General features: G+C 37.3%; 1 protein-coding gene across 1 annotated transcript in view; it reads right to left on the minus strand.

Annotated features, from left to right (window-relative positions):
- LRP1B (LDL receptor related protein 1B) overlaps positions 1 to 19,278 on the minus strand; it is a 1,816,831-nt gene that overhangs the window by 208,439 nt on the left and 1,589,114 nt on the right. The window contains exons 61-63 of the mRNA XM_060178059.1: positions 10,638 to 10,826; positions 9,651 to 9,799; positions 2,427 to 2,520 (exon numbers count right to left, since the gene is read on the minus strand). Of these exons, the coding sequence (XP_060034042.1) occupies positions 2,427 to 2,520; positions 9,651 to 9,799; positions 10,638 to 10,826 (432 nt within the window). The remainder of the gene's footprint in view (positions 1 to 2,426; positions 2,521 to 9,650; positions 9,800 to 10,637; positions 10,827 to 19,278) is intronic.

Consider the following 19,278-nt stretch of genomic DNA (forward strand, 5'->3'; position numbering starts at 1 on the left):
TTCAAAATCAAGTGTCTTGTCTACAGGTATTCAGTGTTGTTAACACATTGGCTCCCAGTAAAAGATTGTTTACCAAAGGCTCCTAGAGGTAATGTCACCATTAAAACCAGGTAATATAGACATCTAACCAGGATAATTTTGATCAGAGGTTCTTAGAAACTAATTATGAGGTGCCTGGAGACTGCCAAACTGGTTAAGCACAAACATCACAATGAGTAATGCCCCCATTCCCAGCCTGCAGAGAGAGGGGAATCTTCATTAGTGGTGAAGCAGTGTTGCAGGTGTCTGTTTCCCACCACTCTCCATTTCTCTCCAACTTATCAAATAGAATTAAATTATGTTTCTGGATTCCCTCAAAAGACACTGATAATCATATATTCTGAGATAAATTTGGAACTCTGTAGCTATCTATTTTTTTTTTTTTAACTATTTTAATTTATTTGTTATTGGAGAGAGACAAGAGAGAAATCGAGAGGGGAAGAGGAGACAGAGAGGGAAAGAAAAACACATCTGCAGACCAGCTTCACTACCTGGGAAGCTTTCCCCTGAAGGTGGGGACCAGGGGCTTGAGCCCAGGTTCTTATGCGTTGTAACCTGTGCACTCAACCAGGTAGGTGCGCCCTCACTTGTTGACCCCTGTAGCTATTTTTTCATGTCACTATCGTTACAGCATGAGATCTTAGTCAACATTAAAAATTTCAATACAGAAAATACAAATATTTTACATATTAAAGGGAAAGGTCTGGGTGGTAGAGACTTTTTCTAACAAGTCATTTTAGTGCTATTTCCTCAGAAAACACTTCTCTGAATCTGGGCGAGGAAGGTCATCTTAATATGAGAAATAGGTAAGTATTTTACTTTTTGCTTACTCCTATTACTTAAAAATCAAACTTCATTTACTTAATTACTATATCAAGCAAAAATTAATTTTATTTCAGTTGAAATTAATAACTTTCTTTTTATGAGTAGCTGTCAACTGATCCCCCATACTATTTCTTGTTCCTTTTATTTATTTAAATTCAATAATCAAATAAAAATGCAGGCATAATTTGATATCTATTGCATATAATGTCCTTTACATATGATATCTCACAATTGAAAACAAAACCTGTTTTTAAAAAGTCAAAGGTCAGTGGGCCATTGAAAATGAATAATTGAGTATAGTACTATTTTCAAATATAGAAAGAACTGTGTAAAATAATTTAAAATGTTTTATACTCTTCTCAGTGACTAGAAAAACAGATACAGTTCATCTAGGGCTACCCAGAGACTCTAAGTTTGAAACCGCTTCATAATTGCATGGTGGTAAATTCTACCAAAGAAAGTAACTAGCCTTCACTAAGACAGATGACTGTCTTTCTTTAGTGAAATCTAAGAATCTTGAAGTCAACTGTCGAGGCTATATCATGGGAACCATGCACTTGGGTGTTAAGGGAATTATCATGATTGACTACAAGCATCTTCAACTTGACAGATCAGTATTGGAGTGACCCATGGAGTGAACTAAAAATGAGAACTAGGGGAAAAGCTACTGATTGCCCATTAAAACCCAACTTGCCAAAGATATAAAAAGAAATAAAACACAAAGTAGCCACAGTTAGATGACAGCACATGATTGATAGTTACTTCAAGGTAACTACTAAGAGCATACTAAATTATCTTAACAAAAAATGAATGACTTATATTGAAAAATCTAATTGAAAGGATTTTTCAGGATTTTAGTACTGGCAGAAAAGTGTTGGAAGATTGTAACATTTATAAGTAAGAGTTCAGATGTAGATGTTGAATAGGGATCTAAAATTTTTCTCATTGTATGTCCAACTTAATGATATATTAGGTCAAAATCAGTATGACTTTAACTCTACAAATAAGTACATGAAACAAAGTAGACATTCTGCAAGTGAGAAAAATCTAAGAATAAACACCAACTGTAGATGGTGTCACTTTTTAAAATTTATTTATTTATTTATTTATACCCTTTTGTTGCTCTTGTTTTATTGTTGTAGTTTTTATTGTTGTTGTAGTTATTATTATTGTTGTTACTGATGTTATTTTTGTTAGATAGGACAGAGAGAAATGGAGAGAGGAAGGGAAGACAGAGGGGGGAAGAGAAAGATAGACACTTGCAGACCTGCTTCACCACCTGTGAAGCAACTCCCCTGCAGCTGGGGAGCTGGAGGCTCAAACCCAGATCCTTACACAGGTTCTTGCGCTTTGGTGTCATTTTAAATGTAGTAATTATCAGACATATGTAGTCAAGACATTGCAGCAACCTTTTTGCATTTAAAAATTGGCATATAAATTTTCTTTCTTTCTCAATTCAAGGAAAGTCTCAGAAGGCAATATTGCTAAGTCTAGCTTCTGGGTTCCAGGTCTGAGGCTCAGGATGCTTTAACTTCTAACTTTGCCATCACCAGTGTACTTACGGCAGTCATCAGGTTCATCAGATCCATCACCGCAGTCATCTACAGTGTCGCATTTCCACCAGAATGGAATACATTTATCAGTTTTGCAACGAAACTTAAATGGTAAAAGAAAAAAACACAAAAACAGTTGAGTAAACCTACTTAACTATATATAAAGATATTTTAAAAGCTATCTGAACCTAGTAACCTAACCTACTACTGAACTGAAAACATGAACTAAGGTGTTTCAGAACTTTCCACAATAGGCAATGGAGGCAATGGCGAGCAGAAGATTGACCTGCAACATGCACATAGTTTGGGAACATCTGCTGACATTTACTGAGCACAGAACATGTCATTAATTTACATATTGTCTATGACTGCTTTATAACACAAGAGAGTTAAGTGGTTGCATGCAAACTATGAGGCTCAGACAATCAAACTGAGTAGAGGTAGCCATTAGGAATATCAAGAAAATATATTGTGTGAGTAACTTTTACTTAATTTAATGTAAATGCATTTATTTATTTATTTTTCGGGATCTTGAACAATTGCACTAGCATCCTTCCTTTTATATTTAGTTAGCAGATACGGGAACTAAAGAAAATCTGGAGGAGCCTTTCTAGTTCGGTCATTTTATAACTCCATGTAATTTCCCATGACAGGAAACATACTACCTTAAAGACTCTGAGAGGCTTTGGGAGGTGGCACATCTGGTTAAGTGCACATGTTACCACGCATAAGGGCCTGAGTTCAAACCTGGGTTAACTCCCTGCGGGGGGAAAGCTTCAGTACTACTGAAGCCCTGGTGCGGGAGTCTCTATCTCTCTCTCCTTTTCTATATCCTCCCTCTCATTTTCTCTCTGTCCTATCAAGTTAAATAAGGTTTAAAAAATTAAATTTTAAATTTAAAATGACTTTCAGATAGTTATATTAAATATTTAACATATATTTTTTGTGAATTTGTTTAAATATTTATTTATTTATTTATTCCCTTTTGTTGCCCTTGTTTTACTGTTGTAGTTATTGTTGTTGACGTCATCATTGTCAGATAGGATAGAGAGAAATGGAGAAAGGAGCGAAGGATAGAGAAGGGGAGAGAAAGATTTGACACCATTTGTAAAGTGACTCCCCTGCAGGTGGGGAGCCAGGGGCTCGAACCCGGATCCTTATGCTGGTCCTTGCGCTTTGTGCCACCTGCACTTAACCTGCTGTGCTACTGCCAGACTCCCATATTTAACGTATATTATGATAAACTGATAAATGAAAGTTAAAACAAGATTAAAATAATATTTTTACAATTATATATTTTAAAAAATAGAAACAAGAAAAGTATGTAGCTTTCAGATGTACATCATGAAAATTTAACATGTATACTCTTTGTCCTCAATTACATGCCTCTGTTCAAAACCCCTGACCTCTTTATTTCCCTTCATGTAACTATTAATTGTATATAATATATATAATTTTTAATTTAATTAATTAATTAATTAATTTGGCTCCAGGGTTATTGCTGGGGCTCAGTGCTGGCACCATGAATCCACTGCTCCTGTAGGCCATTTTTTTCCCATTATTGTTGCTGTTGCTGCTGTTGTTGTTGGATAGGACAGAGAGAAATGGAGAGAGGAGGGGAAGACAGAGAGAGGGAGAGAAAGACAGACACCTGCAGACCTGCTTCACCGCCTGTGAAGCGACACCCCTGCAGGTGGGTATCCGGGGGCTCAAGCTGGGATCCTTGAGCCGCTCCTTGCACTTTTCACTGTGTGCACTTAGCCCAGTGTGCCACCACCTGGCCACCACCATATTATATTTTAAACTAAGTTTTTGTTTGTTTCTTTTCTTTCAGAGGCAACATGAGAGGAAATAAAACACTGAGTTCAACTGCCTAACTGTCTGACTGTTGAACTGATTTTCTGAATTAGCTTAGCTGCATCTTTGATGTAGTTTTCATCAACATACCAAGGAATAATGTTGACTTTACAGATAGTGACTGCCTGGGGACATACAACTAACTCTGAAAGTAAATGCCCTGAATAGTAAACATATTCTGTCATTACTGGAAATCAGAGTGGATTCCCAATCAAGATTTGTAAAATATATTTTTTCAAATTCATAAAATACCTAATTTAAATAAATTCCAGCTGTTGGCATTATATGTGACATGACAGTTTTGTCTGTAATTGTATGTTTTTCTGTTTTTAGGTTTGTTTTGCTACCAGGCTCTGTGTAGGCACTACAAATCCACCATACTCTGTGGCCATTTTTTCTTTCCTTTCTTTCTCCCCCCCCCCCTCTCTCTTCTCCATCTCTCTCTCTCCCCCTTCCTTCTTTCCTTCCTCCCTTCCTTCCTTCCTTCCATTCTTTCTCCCTTTCTTTCCTCCTTACTAGATAGGACAGAGAGAAATTGAGAGGGGAGGAAGAGATAAAGAGAAGGAGAGAAAAACAGACACCTGCAAGACCTGTTTCATTGTTCATGAAGCAGATACCCTGCAGGTGAGGACTGAGCACTTGAACCTATGTTCTTACACTTGGTAATATGTACACTTAACTGGGTGTGTCACTGCGTGCCACCCTCGTAATTCCACTTTTTTCCCCCCACCATGTTTATCACTGGGGATTGCTGCCTGCACTATGAATCTACCACTCTCAGAGGCCATTTTCTTCATCGTCATCTTTTTTTTTTTTTTTTTTGCTTTGTTTTATTTTCTTTCATCCTATTTTTATTTGACAGGACATAAAGAAATTGAGAAGGAAGGGGAGACAGAAAGAGAGAAAGATAGAGACTTGCAAACCTGCTTCACTGCTCATAAAGCTTCCCCCCTGCAGGTGGAATAATTCCACTTTTAATATGAGCATAAATTGTTTTAAGTAAGAGAACATCAAGGTAAAATATATTTACTATACTATAATATATTTTATGTTAATCAAAAATTATTTATTACTCTCAGAAAAGATATCTTTAATTTATGCCTCATCTTCATTTTTTCATACATAAGTGAAGTCATTTTCAAATGAATAATGGTAAGCATAAATATAGAACATTCCTCATGGTAAACTTTTACAACACTAATATCTTCAAAAGATAAACTGCAGAAAGCGATTATTGCCCACATGAAGAAACATAAAGTAACTTCTAAGAACATACTAAGTAACTACTAAGAACATAACTTTTAAATATAAATCCTACATATAGAGAGTTTCAATTAAAAAATAATTAAAACCATTTTAATATATGCATATTATTTTTCTTAAAGTTATTTAAACTCAACATTTAAAGTGACTAGTGTTAAAAGGAGGCAAAAGTTAATCTTGATTTTCACCAGCTTTTCATACATTCACTTTTTTTTTTTTTATTTAGGTCCATACATTCACTTTTAATCTTAGTAGGATTCTTATTGGGATGTTTTGTTTATTTTATTCTGTCAGTACTCTTTTGAGAGACTATCATTAATTGTAATCATTGTAAGATAACAAATCAAAAATATTTTAACAGGATAAATTTTGTTAACTCACAATTTTAGCTGAGTACTTCATGGTACAATTCTGAATATACAAATTATATCATTTCAGTGCTATAGGAATTGATATAATGCTGGCTGATCAAAATCATTATAATTAAACAGAGTGATAATTTAAAAGGGAACATTTATTTTAAAAAGCAATGATAAACAACTGTTAAGTCAAGCATAAATAAAATGTCTAAGTGTGCTCTTAGTTCAAGTTCCCTCAAATTAATCGCTACTTCTGATGATACACTACCAGCTGTAAAATTAAAAAAAGTTTACAAAAGTCAATTTAACACATACTGATCTATAGGATTATGAAGTTTCCAAAGCCTTTTCCAGATTTCGGGACCTGCCAGGCAGGATCTGTTGGAAGAAACAGCCCACCCCTCCCAAACAAGCTGGCTCTCAATAAAGTGGCAGGCCACTGACACCACATAATTTTATTTCTATCACAGTGGTTGTTAATTGTTCTCCCTTTTACTGCCAAACCAGTTGTATATTTATATGATGTTAAGTGGGGTGGAGGGTTAAGTCCTATTGTGACTGACTTCAGTTGTAAGTGAAACTTCTTCACAAGTAGGAGACTGCATATTAGGACGTGAGCATCACATTAGATATGTCTGCCTCACTAAAAAAGCATCTTTTTATGAAATGATTTTTCTCCAGGAAACATTGAAGATGATGTTTCTATTCCATTACATGAGGGGGGAAGTTTAGATGTTTACAGCGACATAAAAAAAGATTTACAGAAATAGCCAGTGATTATGTTAGCTGCTTTGCAGACAGCTTTTCTTGTTTGTTTTCCCTTTTATTTTTTCTTAATTAAGAAGATGAAAAGTCAACTATTTTTTTCCATAACATATTGTTACAAAGCAAAGACAAGTGGTTTCAAATTGTGTTCTTTTTGTTCTAGCCTGCTACTGTTGAATTTTTTGAAACTATACACAAATAGTATTTGAGTATTTAAAAAGTTATTTTTTCATTTTTCCTCAGTGATTTCAAATTAGGTAATAATTTAGTTACATAGCTAATGATACACTCTATATTAATATAGACATTCACTTAATATCCTGAAAAAAAAACTTTCTGTCATTTGACAATGACAATTACTGTTTTCCTCATATAAACTTTGAACCATTTTATTGTTTTTGTGAGTACAGCCAACTGAGTCACTAAAATAAGCCAGCCAATTTAAAGCAGTCAGGATTACAATCACAGTGAGTCTGCCAACTACTCACGATACAGTCTGTTTCTATGGAAGAGGCTCAATATTTTACATTTTTAAAGCTCTGTACTACTATATGATACTCCTAGTCCTAACTTGAGAAATATTTTGAGTTTTATTAGTTTATTATTTATTATTTTATTATTGAATATTATTACTTTTTAGTTATTTATTTTAGCCTCCAGGGTTATCTCTAGTGTCAACACTATAAACCCACTACTCCTGGAGGTCTTTTTATTATTATTATTATTATTATTGGATAGGATCGAGAGAAATTGCGAGAGGAAGGGAAGGTGGAAAGGGAGAAAGATGGACACCTGCATAGCTGCTTTGGCACTTTTGACGCGACCCCCCCTGCAGGTGGGGAGCCCGGGTGCAGACCAGGATCCTTACAACAGTCCCTGGGCTTCCTGCCATGTGCTTAACCTGCTGCTGCGCTACCTGGATCCTTGCGCTGGTCCTTGCACTTCTTACTATGTGTGCTTAAACCAGTGTGCTACTGCCCTGCCCCTTACTAATTTATTCTTTCTGAAAATAAGCACACTTAGAAAACTGCAGCTTCTTTCCATCCAGTCACTGCTGGGATTGGAAAAGCAACAAAACCAAAGTGTAGAATTCTTAAAAATAAATTTATTTAATGCTAGGTGGTGGTGTTTTAAGTGTCTTTAAGAGTGCACATGCTAGCACGCACATAAAAGGACAAGGATTCAAGTCTCCAATTCCCACCTGCAGGGAAGAAGTTTTATAAAAATGTAGTATAAAGCTGTAGGTGTCTCTGCTTTTTTGTTCTTTGCTCTCTACCTCTCTCTGTCTCAACCTCAATCAAAATATAAACAAAAAATAATTAGCAAATGGTCAGTGGAAGCGATGAATTCATCATACAGGCATCTTTAGGGGGAAATTTTCATGAATGGTGAAGTAGCGCTTGCACGTGTCTTTCTCTGAATTTTTCTTTTTCTCTCTCCTTTCCCTCTCAATTTTGCTGGGTCTCTAATAAAATAAAAATAAAATATCTTTAAAAGAAAAAATAATAAAGACAATACTCCTTTCAATGTTTTTATTTTAAATCAAACAAAATAGTGAGTCAAATGTAACTTAATCCAATTTATGATGCATGACTACTGTCAAAAATGAAATTATCTCGGTGGCAGAGCAAGTATTTCACATATATGAGGCCTTGGTTTTCAACTCCTGGAACACACACACTGAAAGTAATAAATCAAATCTATAAAAAAAATAAATAAAATAATAATAATAAAATTAAAAATGTATGCAACTATCACTCAGTAGAAACTTTAACTTCTCAGCTGTTTTTACTGAACATTTTGAAGAGAAGAGTGCTTCTTTTTTAAAAAAATTATTCTTTTAATATTTATTTTCCCTTTTGTTGCCCTTGTTGTGTTAGTGTTGTAGTTATTGTTGTCGTTGGATAGGACAGAGAGAAATGGAGTGAGGAGGGGAAAACAGGGGGAGAGACAGATAGACACCTGCAGACCTGCTTCACCGCCTGTGAACGCCTGTGAAGGCCTGTTAAGGGACTCCCTCCAGGTGGGGAGCATGGGGCTCGAACCGGGAGCTTTATGCGGGTCCTTGCGTTTTGTGCCATGTGCGCTTAACCCACTGTGCCACCGCCCAACTCCCGAGAAGGGTGCTTCTAATGTAGTTATCTGCATCATATATTTTTAAATCAGGGAATACAGAAAATTACTTCACACCCAATTTAGCTTTTTCTTATCACTGACTCAGACTAATGGTAGATGGGTGGAGATAATGATAGCAAATTATCTCAGTGTTTGCTACGTAATTGCCATATGCATTAGTTATAACCCTATGCAATCACCTTTTCTTCTCAAAATAAGTCAAATTTCCTCTAAAGATTCTGCTATGCTGGGGGTGGGGCGGCAGCACACCCGGTTAGGCACACAGTACAAAGTGCAAGGACTCCACCCACACAGGGATCAGGGTTGGAGCCCCTGCTCCCCACCTGCAGGGGGGATGCTTCAAAGCAAGCAGGTCCACAGGTGTCTTTCTCTTACCCTACCTATCTCCCCCTTCCCTCTCAATTTCTCTCTCTCCTATGGGAAAAAAAAAAATGCCGCCAGGAGCAGTGAATTCCTAGTGCCAGCACTGATCCCTAGCAATAACCCTGGAGGAAAAAAGAGATTCTGCTATACTTACTTATTATTCTGTGTGATTCTGTATATAAATAATTTTCATTTTTATTTTTATTTTACTTCATGTATGATATTACCTCTATATGACATATACATATCCATATATAGATACACACATATATTTGAATATGTGTGTAGTATATGTATACATGTATATGTATACACACACAAAATTGTTTTCCCTTTACCTTCTTTACCTTCTATATAATGCATAGGGTAATCATTCAATGGTACATACATTCAAATGATATAAAATTCAGCAAAAATTCATACTTTATTACAGTTATTTATAACAGTTTTCCAGTAGAGCATATGAAACAACTTGTACACCTCCACTCACCTGGCTGGCTGTGCAGTTGGATAAGCAAGTCCTGTTGTCGGCTGCAAGATAGAAGTTGGTGGGGCAAGCACACGCGTGAGTTTTTCCAGGGGCTAAAAGGCACAGATGGCTGCAACCTCCATTATTTATCATACAGAGATGTTTGGAGACTGTACGTATGAGAGACAGAACAACAAAAATTAGGAAAAATCAAGATAAATAATTAACAGGGAACTAGAAATAAGACACTGAAGCTTTATATATTTCAGTTTCAATGAGCTGATTTTATAATAAACTCATCAAGATTATAAATGAAATTTACATTCATACTCCTTACTCATTGCCCAAATGATTCTTAAAATGATTCATTGCCTATATGAATTTAAAAATCTAGGTCCACAAAAGTGGTCATTTTAGTAAAAAAAAAAATAGACTACAAGCATTTTCGTTTAAATATATATATATATATGTATATAACAATAATTCAAATGAAGCAATGATCTACACTTACAGTGTAGCGAATTTGGCTCCTAGACCAAATATGTGTTTTAAGCAAAATAGTGAAACATTTATTCCATAGGCTTGAGAAAAATCCTACCAAAGATGTACTTAAACAAACTGGCATTTTCTCATTTTAAGAGTGCTAGAACTACTTAAATATATAATTCCTTCCTGCTAGCATTCTAGATAGTAGATTCTATAACTACTAGAAATGAGTTACTTTAATAATAAAGTTGCCACTTCAACTACATGTATCATTGTTACTTCAGTTTAGAATGTTTCCAACAATAAATCATAAAATTGCATACCATAGTTGAACATCTAATCAGATCACTTAATGGCAATGCTCAAAATCAACTGAGAATTTACTAAATATAATTATGGTAAGTAGTTAAATCCACAACTTTCTCAGAAACAAATCTGCCATTACCTTTAGAGAAAAGAAAAAATGGAATGTTACTAAAAGATGTTTGATGCATTTCTGGAAATTATGGAAAGAACAATTACCATTGGGCTGTCTATACGGATGATACACCTGGATATCTGTGATGGCGTGCCATGAGTTAATCAGTGAGAGTCTGTCTGCTCCCGAGGTTTTATGAGCACGGCTGAGTGACTTGGTTTTCCCATCAGTCCAGTAGATGTAGTCTTCAAACAATGTTAGTGCAATCACCCCTGGAATATCTTGATTAGGGACTGTAATAGGAGATGGTAAGATTAATGTTCAGTCTTGGAAGACTGCCAGTTAAAATATTCAATACCACAAGGGCTGACAGATGCAACTGCTACAGAACTTCATGTGAATAATTGCTGTGACAACTTGTCAGGCTGGCAAGGTTTTTTTTTTTATTATCAGCTAAGAGAATGCAGAATCGGGCACATGAGATGAGTTGCTTGACTCAGATTTAGCTTGGCCCAAGCACTGGGAAGAAAAGTGGTCCTGTTCATGAATAATGATTGTTTCTCAGAAAAATATCTAATATTTAAATTGAGAGTATATACATACATATGCATATCTGTGTAGGGACATACACACATCCATATACATATATACATATATTCTTTGCTTCTGACTTAAGTCATTATATTTGCAAGTTTTAATCTACTTTCCTCTCACTTTAAGACTAATTAAAGTATATATCCAATTAATGTGGTATTAATATTATGTACTATGCAGATTTCATTGTCAAAAACTATTTAGATGCATATTAAATTATGTTATAATTATACTTTCATTATAGAGATAAGCTTAAATCCAAACAGTAGATTTTGCCTCACAAATGTAAATTTTTTATTCAAGGTTCTCCGAACAGGTAGATAATAGGCAATACATTAATAAATATTTTAGTGATTTCAGGTTAAATAATTTTAAGCCATTTTATTTTATTTATTGAATAGAGTCACAGAAAAGTCCAGATGGAAGGGTAAGGAAAGCAGGGAGAAAGAGAAGTAAGTACCTGCAGTACTGCTTCAACACTTATGAAGCTTCCCCCCTGCAAGTAAGTACTGGCGGCTTCAGCCTGGGTCCTTAAGCATGGTAATGTGTGCATGCAACTGGGTGCACCACTGCTCAACACTCTCATAGTAAAGTTTTATTTAAAAAAATTAAATTGGGGCCAGGTGGCGTATCTGGTTGAGCACACGTGTCACAATGCTCAAGGAGACAGGTTCCCACCTGCAGGAAGAAAGCTTCATGTGTGGTGAAGCAGTGGTGGCAGTGTCTCTCTGTCTCTCTCTCACTCTCTCTCTCACCCACTTCTCTCATTTTTAATATTTTTAGACAATAAGTAAAGATAATAACATTAAAAAATTAAATCAAGTGGACAAAAACCAAAATTCCCATTTTGCCCAAATATTCTGATATATTCATAAGTTGGAAAAATATTCAGTAATTTTAAAACAGCTATAAATCCAGTAATGTACTTATTTATTAATTGGATTTTAGTGATGGAATTAGTGTTTGGAATATTTCACATTCATTAGTAACTGAAAAAGTTGTCAAAATAACAAATGCTCTTTCAAAGGAGGTTCACAAACTTATTATTTTTTTTTTTACCAGAGTACTACTCAGCTCTGGTTTATGGTGGTACAGGGGACTGAACCTGGGACTTTGGGGGCCTGAGGCTCCATGGGAGTCTGTTTGCATAACCATTATGCTATCTACCCCTGCCCTACAGACTTAATTTTAAAGAAATGACGGGCATGTGTAATAGGATGTAAACACAGATCTTATTACATTATAGACATATTTGTTATTTCGAGTCATTTTGGTCAACTTTGATTAGAGAAGTCACTATGACTAAGAAAAAATAGAAATAAAAGTAAAATTCCTTCATGTGGCCTAGCAAGTGGCATGGGGCAGAATTCTGAACTTAATAGGAGGTCCAGAGTCCTAATGCTGTTATCACATGTGCCAGAGTGATGCTCTGGTGTCCTCTTTCTCTGTGTCCCTCTCTATAGTTCTCTCCTTCTGCATGGGTGTCTCTTTAATAAAGTAAAACAAACAAACAAACACTTCAAAACAAAGATTCTTCCAATAGGTGAAGATAATGTATCTCCTAACTATAAATTCATTCCAAAACAGATGCAATGCATCTGAAGGGTGCAAATATCCAGAAAAGTAGAAGATGGGCACACTTTTGATTTAAGTATCACAACTGAATTGTTTGTGTATTTCTAGAGATGCGAAAACCACTGATAAAGTGTTAAGTGGAACTGGATAGAAAGATGGGGGAAAAAACACATTTTAACTGAATGACTACTCTTAAGTTATTTCTATAACCCTTACCCATTTTCACATATAGACATTTAAATTCAGTTTACTAAGATTAAACAGACATGGCAAAACATTAACAGTCCAGTGAGTCTCACTGACTATATAATTAAATATGCATTCAAGAAGTTAAATCATTACTTTTTAAAAATATCAATTTACCACAATCAGTTAACTGCTACACAAAAATTAGCGCTTTGGGGCAATTAGCATCTCAAAAGCAGCAGTTTTTAAAATACTCAACAGATGTTGACATTATTAAATACTTAATGAAAGAAAAGAAGTATGTTTTTCTCAGTGAAAGTGGAGGTAGTGAGCAAGGTGTGGGTGTAGCTGGTGTCATTCAGATTATAAAATAATTACCAAACCTAGTTATCAATAGTTCTGAGGTAGACAAACTCTTCAGCAGGATAATCACTTTTATTTTTTGCCTCCAGGGTTACTGCTGGCGCTCAGTGCCTGTACTATGAATCCACTGCTCCTGGAGGTCAATTGTTCCTCTTTTTGTTGCCCTTGTTATTGTTAGATAGAACAGATAGAAATGGAGAGAGGAGGGGAAGACAGAGAGCGGGAGAGAAAGATAAACACCTGCAGACCTGCTTCACTGCTTATGAAGTGACCTTCCTGCAAGTGTGGAGCCGGGGACTCGAACCGGGGTTCTTGCGCAGGTTGGTCCTTGTGCTTCGTGCCGTGTGCGCTTAACCTACTGCACCACCACACAACCCCCATGAAAGCAAGTGTATAACCTTTAAGCTGTCTACCCCAGACATGGGATAACCACTTTATTTAATGGAATTCATTAGGTAATCCCTAAAGAAAGACAAACAACAAATGAAAATTGAGTTTTGTGGCAAGCTAACTTCATTAAGATGAGATTTAACATGTAACAAAGTAGTTTAAATGTCTCTCAAAAGTTTAGTTTTAAAGGGGCCAGGTGGTACCCCTGGTTAAGTGCTCACATCACAGTGTGCTAGGACCCAGGCTCAAGCCCCTGGTCCCTACCTGGAGGGGGAGAGCTTCCTGAGTGGTGAAACAGGGCTGCAGCTGTCTCTCTGCCTCTTTCCATCTCTGTTTCCCCCTCCCCTCTCAATATCTCTCTGTCTCTATTCAATAATATTTTTTTTAAATTATAATAAAATAAAAAGTTTAATTTTGAACCAACCAATCTGGAATTTCCTGGTCAGCACAAGAAGTAATTTGCATAAATAATGTGTATTTCCTTAAAGGAAAAGAAAGGAGCTCGCCTGAAACAATCTTTTCTTTTACATTACATTGCTCCACACTCTTTATTTTTTTTTTACTTAAGAAAGGATTAATTAACAAAACCATAGGGTAGGAGGGGTACAACTCCACACAATTCCCACCACCCATATCCCACCCCCTCCCCTGATAGCTTTCCCATTCTCTATCCCTCTGGGAGCATGGACGCAGGGCTGTTGTGGGTTGCAGAAGGTGGAAGGTCTGGCTTCTGTAATTGCTTCCCTGCTGAACATGGGCGTTGACTGGTCGGTCCATACTCCCAGTCTGCCTCTCTCTTTCCCTAGTAGGGTGTGTCTCTAGGGAAGCTGAGCTCCAGGACACATTGGTGGGGTGCTCCACACTCTTAACAATAAAGGCCTCCCTTTTAGAGCTGTTCCCAGAGCACCCTTCTAGTTCGAAAAAATTTAAGGTATTGATTAAGAAAGCCAGAGTTTTCCAACTTTATTCAATTCAGCTTTCACCTATTTATTTATTTTTTAATGACTCTAATAAGGAAAGGTTATAAAATTACAGGGGCAGAGTTCCACACTGCACCCATCATCAAAATTGAACCTTTGTTAACAACACTCACAGAAATTCTATTGGTCATTAGCACTTCTCATTTAACATAAGAAAACTAAGGTCTAAGAAAAAAAAAAAAAACTAAGATCGGAATAATACTAAATAACTTGACCAAAGAAGGGGGGGGAAGGAGAAGAAGAAGAAGGAGAGAGCTCCAGTGGCGCAATCGGTTAGCGTGCAGTACTTATACAGAAGAAGAAGGAGGAGGAGGAGGAGGAGGAGGAGGGGGAGGGGGAGGGGGAGGAGAAGGAGGTATTGACAATAATACTAAAATCTAAATTGGAATATCTGATAGAGTTTGAGTTCTTTGCCACTTAATCACTAGCACTGTGTTTCAGAAAGTTATAACGCCTTGACCAGAAAGATACTATTAATGGTAATGCAAAAAGACTTTGATGTCTGAGGCTCCCTAGTAGAATGGAATCCTATTATAGACTGAATTGTCCTCAAAATTCTAACAGTCAATATTTGGAGATACATTTGGAGATATGATTAACATATATTAACACCATTTCCACCACCAAAGGTGTGTGTCCCTATCCCTACACTCCTATAGTGAAGCTCTATCCTCACCCTCCACCCAGAGTTTTGTTTTTTTTTTTACTTTGATGTAGTACTCCAAACTCCCAAACTCAGTCAGTTTCTACTTTGAGTTTTCCTTTCTGTTCTTTCTCAACTTCTGTTTATGAGAACATTGTGGTATATATACACAATGGAATAGTTCTCAGTTATTAAGAATATTGAACCCACCTTCTCCAACCCATCTGGGATGGAGTTAGAAGAAATTATGTTAAGTGAAGTAAGTCATAAAGAGAAACAAGTATGGGATGATCCCACTCATAAACAGAAGTTGAGATCTTACCCCCTTTTTTTCTAGGTTTTTTAAAAAAATTTATTTATTTCCCCTTTTGTTACCCTTGTTCTTTTTCATTGTTGTTGTGGTTATTATTGTTGTTATTATTGATGTTGTCGTTGGACAGGACAGAGAGAAATGGAGAGAGGAGGAGAAGACAGAGAGGGGGAGAGACAGACAGACACCTGCAGACCTGCTTCACCACCTGTGAAGCGACTCCCCTGCAGGTGGGGAGCTGGTGTCTCGAACCGGGATCCTTAACGCTGGTCCTTGCGCTTTGCGCCACGTGCGCTTAACCCACTGCGCCACCGCCCGACTCCCTCTAGTTTTTTTGATATTTATTTATTTATTTTCCTTTTTGTTGCCCTTTTTTTTATTGTCATTGCTATTGATGTTGCCATTGTTAGAACAGAGAGAAATGGAGAGAGGAAGACAGAAAGAGAGAAAGACACCTGCAGACTTACTTAACCGCCTTTGAAGGGACTCCCCTGCAGGTGGCGAGCTGGGGGGGGGGGTTGAACCAGGATCCTAAAGCAGGTCCTTAGGCTTTCTGCCACTTAACATGCACTTAACCTGCTGCACTACCACCGGACTCCTAATCTTGTCCTTTCTAATCTAATCTTTGTCTTAAGGTGAATTCCTCAGCTTTGCTGGGTTTCTCCCATGTATACAAGAGGTATACACTGACATTAATAAATATGCCCTTACATAATCTCATCAATCAGATTCGTTTGCCTAATTATTTGTCTTGTACAAATGTATAAGATGATTGGATTTTTTTTTCTTTTTAGCTCCTCAGAGGCCTGAGAAAGTAAGCCTACCAACTTTGTGATTTTTGGACTTGAAGCACCATTAACTGTGAGTGAATAAATGACATTTTTCCCTGTCTGTAATCCAGTCTCCCTCAGCAAACCAATTTAAGGTTTAATAAACAAAATTGTGTGAAACTTTGTTCACTTGAATTTTTGTCATAACTGAGATAGACTCTATAATTAAAGAAGGAGAAAAAAGAAAAAGACATACTGGAAGGGACAGATAGCAGCATACTGGATTCAGAACATATGTTACCATGTGCAAGGACCCACATTCAAGCTCAAGGTCCCCACTTGCATGGGAGAAAGCTTCAGGAGCACTGAATCAGGGCTCTAGTTGTCTCTCTTTCTCTCTCTCCTTCACTTTTTATTCTCAATTTCTCTCTGTCCTGCCAAGTTAAATGAAAAGAAAATGCAAAAAATTGCCAATGGGAGGGGCGTATATATACCCTAGCTCTAGATAACGTTATGGAGTTTTGTTGTTTTTTTTAAAGACACACTGGCCTGGACATGTAATTTTTAAAATGTGACAACACCTACCTAAAAGCAACTGCTGTTACAGTCTTTTGGTTTTGATAAGACCAAAACCAAGCCTTAAAAATTTCTATGCATTAACAAGGATCTTAAAGGCCTGGCTGTACAGATCTGGCCTGAAGGGCTGCTCAATGAAGACTTCTATGATAGCATTCATCCTCCTCACTGTCAAGTAAAACTATGCCCCTGGTAATGTTTCTCAGCCAGTTTCTGTAAATGTGATTATGTTGAAATATGTTGACTATGTGTTTCAAAACTATACATGCCTAACTTTTCAAAATTGTGTAAGGCTTTCCCAGGAAGATATATAAGCTACTAGATTGTCATAAAGGCCATGGCACATGATGTATTTGCATATAAAAGCGCATCATGTGAGTAACTAAAGGCAGAATCTGACTAAATTGAAAGTAGGGCATCAAAGTAAAAACCCTGTGGTGAGCGGGAGGGTGGACATGCGGCTTCCTGGGCCGGCGGGGGGTGGGGGGGGTGGGATGGGACACAATCTTTTGGTGATGGGAATGGTGTTTATGTACATACCTATTAAATTGTAGTCATATAAATCACTATTTAATTAATATGAGAGAGAGAAAAATTGATTGTATGTCTAACAAAGGGACTTTTCAAAGCTAACCCAATTACCAAATAATGTGATGATAACAGTAACTACCCATTGTCTTCTCGAACCCTAAGACAGCAGGAACCTCACATTTCCACTACGGAGCCTAAACTTTCCCCAGTCCTGGGACCCTAGGGTAGGGCCCACTTTCCCGCATGCTTCTCCCAATTATTATCAAATAATATTGCATCCGCTAATCACAACCTAATCAACGCAACGAGTGCCACCCCAGCATGCTTCACTTCAGACTGTGTCCAGAGACTTCACGTGTGGAATGACAACCCTTCAGCTTCATCACTCGGGTGAGACCTTTCCTTTCATAGCATTCTCTAATTCCATCCCAGGTGGTTCACTTCCTAACAAAGTCCCAAAACCTAGATATAGACCAGGTTCCAGGAGATAGAGCATATGTTCACAGGTATCCATAAACTAAGGCAAATATATACCTGAAAGCAGTAGTACACTAGAGTTTGCAGTGAGTACCCCCCAACACTTCCTCTCCACTATTCCAACCTTTGGGTACATGATTCTTCAACAATTTGTTTGGCTTTGTATATTAACTTTCTTTTCAGCCACCAGGTTCCAGATGCCATCAGGATGCCGGCCAGGCTTCCCTGGACTGAAGACCCCCCCAATGTGTCCTGGAGTTCAGCTACCCCAGAGACCCACCCTACTAGGGAAAGAGAGAGGCAGACTGGGAGTATGGACCAAGCAGTCAACGTCCATGTTCAGCAGGGAAGCAATTACAGAAGCCAAACCTTCCACCTTCTGCAACCCACAACGGCCCTGGGTCCATGCTCCCAGAGGGATAGAGAATGGGAAAGTTATTGGGGAGGGGACGGGGTATGGAGATTGGGTGGTGGGAATTGTGTGGAGTTGTATCCCCCATCCTATGATTTTGTTAATGTCTCCTTTCTTAAATAAATACATAAATTAAAAAAAAAACACACAAGAAAAGCGCATCATGGAGCTAGGTAGTGGTGCACCTGGTTGAGTGTTACAATGAGCAAGGACCCAGGTTCTAGGCCCCCTGTCCCCATCTGCAGGGGGAAGCTTTGCAAGTGGTGAAGCAGTGCAGTACGTGTCTCTCTGTTTCTCTCCCTATCTCCTCCCATTCTCTTGATTTCTGGCTGTCTCTATCCAATAAATAAAGATAATTTTTAAACCCAGGCAGTTTTAAATAAACAGTTAAGGTTAGAACTCAATGGGGTAATTGACATTTCTGAGACTCCTTTGAGTTTAATAATTTTTAAAAAATGCATACTTTAAAAGTAAGTTGGGGGGGGGGGCTGGGGACACCGTTTGATGGTTCTGCAAATGACTTTCTTGCCTGAGGCTGTGAGGTCCCAGATCAAATCCCCAACACCACCATCAGCCAGAGCAGTACTCTGCTCGTAGGCTCTCTCTCTCTCTCTCTCTCTCTCCCTCTTTCTGTATTTTTTTTCTGTTTTTCTCTCATTAAAATATTTTGAGAAACCACTAAAAAAAAAAAGTTTTCTAAAAAAAGGAAAACATCTTTTTTTGACAACCCAATACAAAGTCACCATCGCTAACATTCCATCAATCCCAAATCAGTTTTCTCCAAAAGGAGCTGTTTCCTTAATATGACAACCAAACTCAATGGAAATCAATCAAAACAAACAAAATGATTTTTAAAGTTTAGCTCAAATCTGGGCAGGAGGCATCATTTTCTCTAGAAGACTTAAATCTCTCTGTAACACTTATCAAAACTTTAGGCT

Source organism: Erinaceus europaeus, chromosome 18 (assembly GCF_950295315.1).
Source record: "Erinaceus europaeus chromosome 18, mEriEur2.1, whole genome shotgun sequence".
Lineage (NCBI taxonomy): Eukaryota > Metazoa > Chordata > Mammalia > Eulipotyphla > Erinaceidae > Erinaceus > Erinaceus europaeus.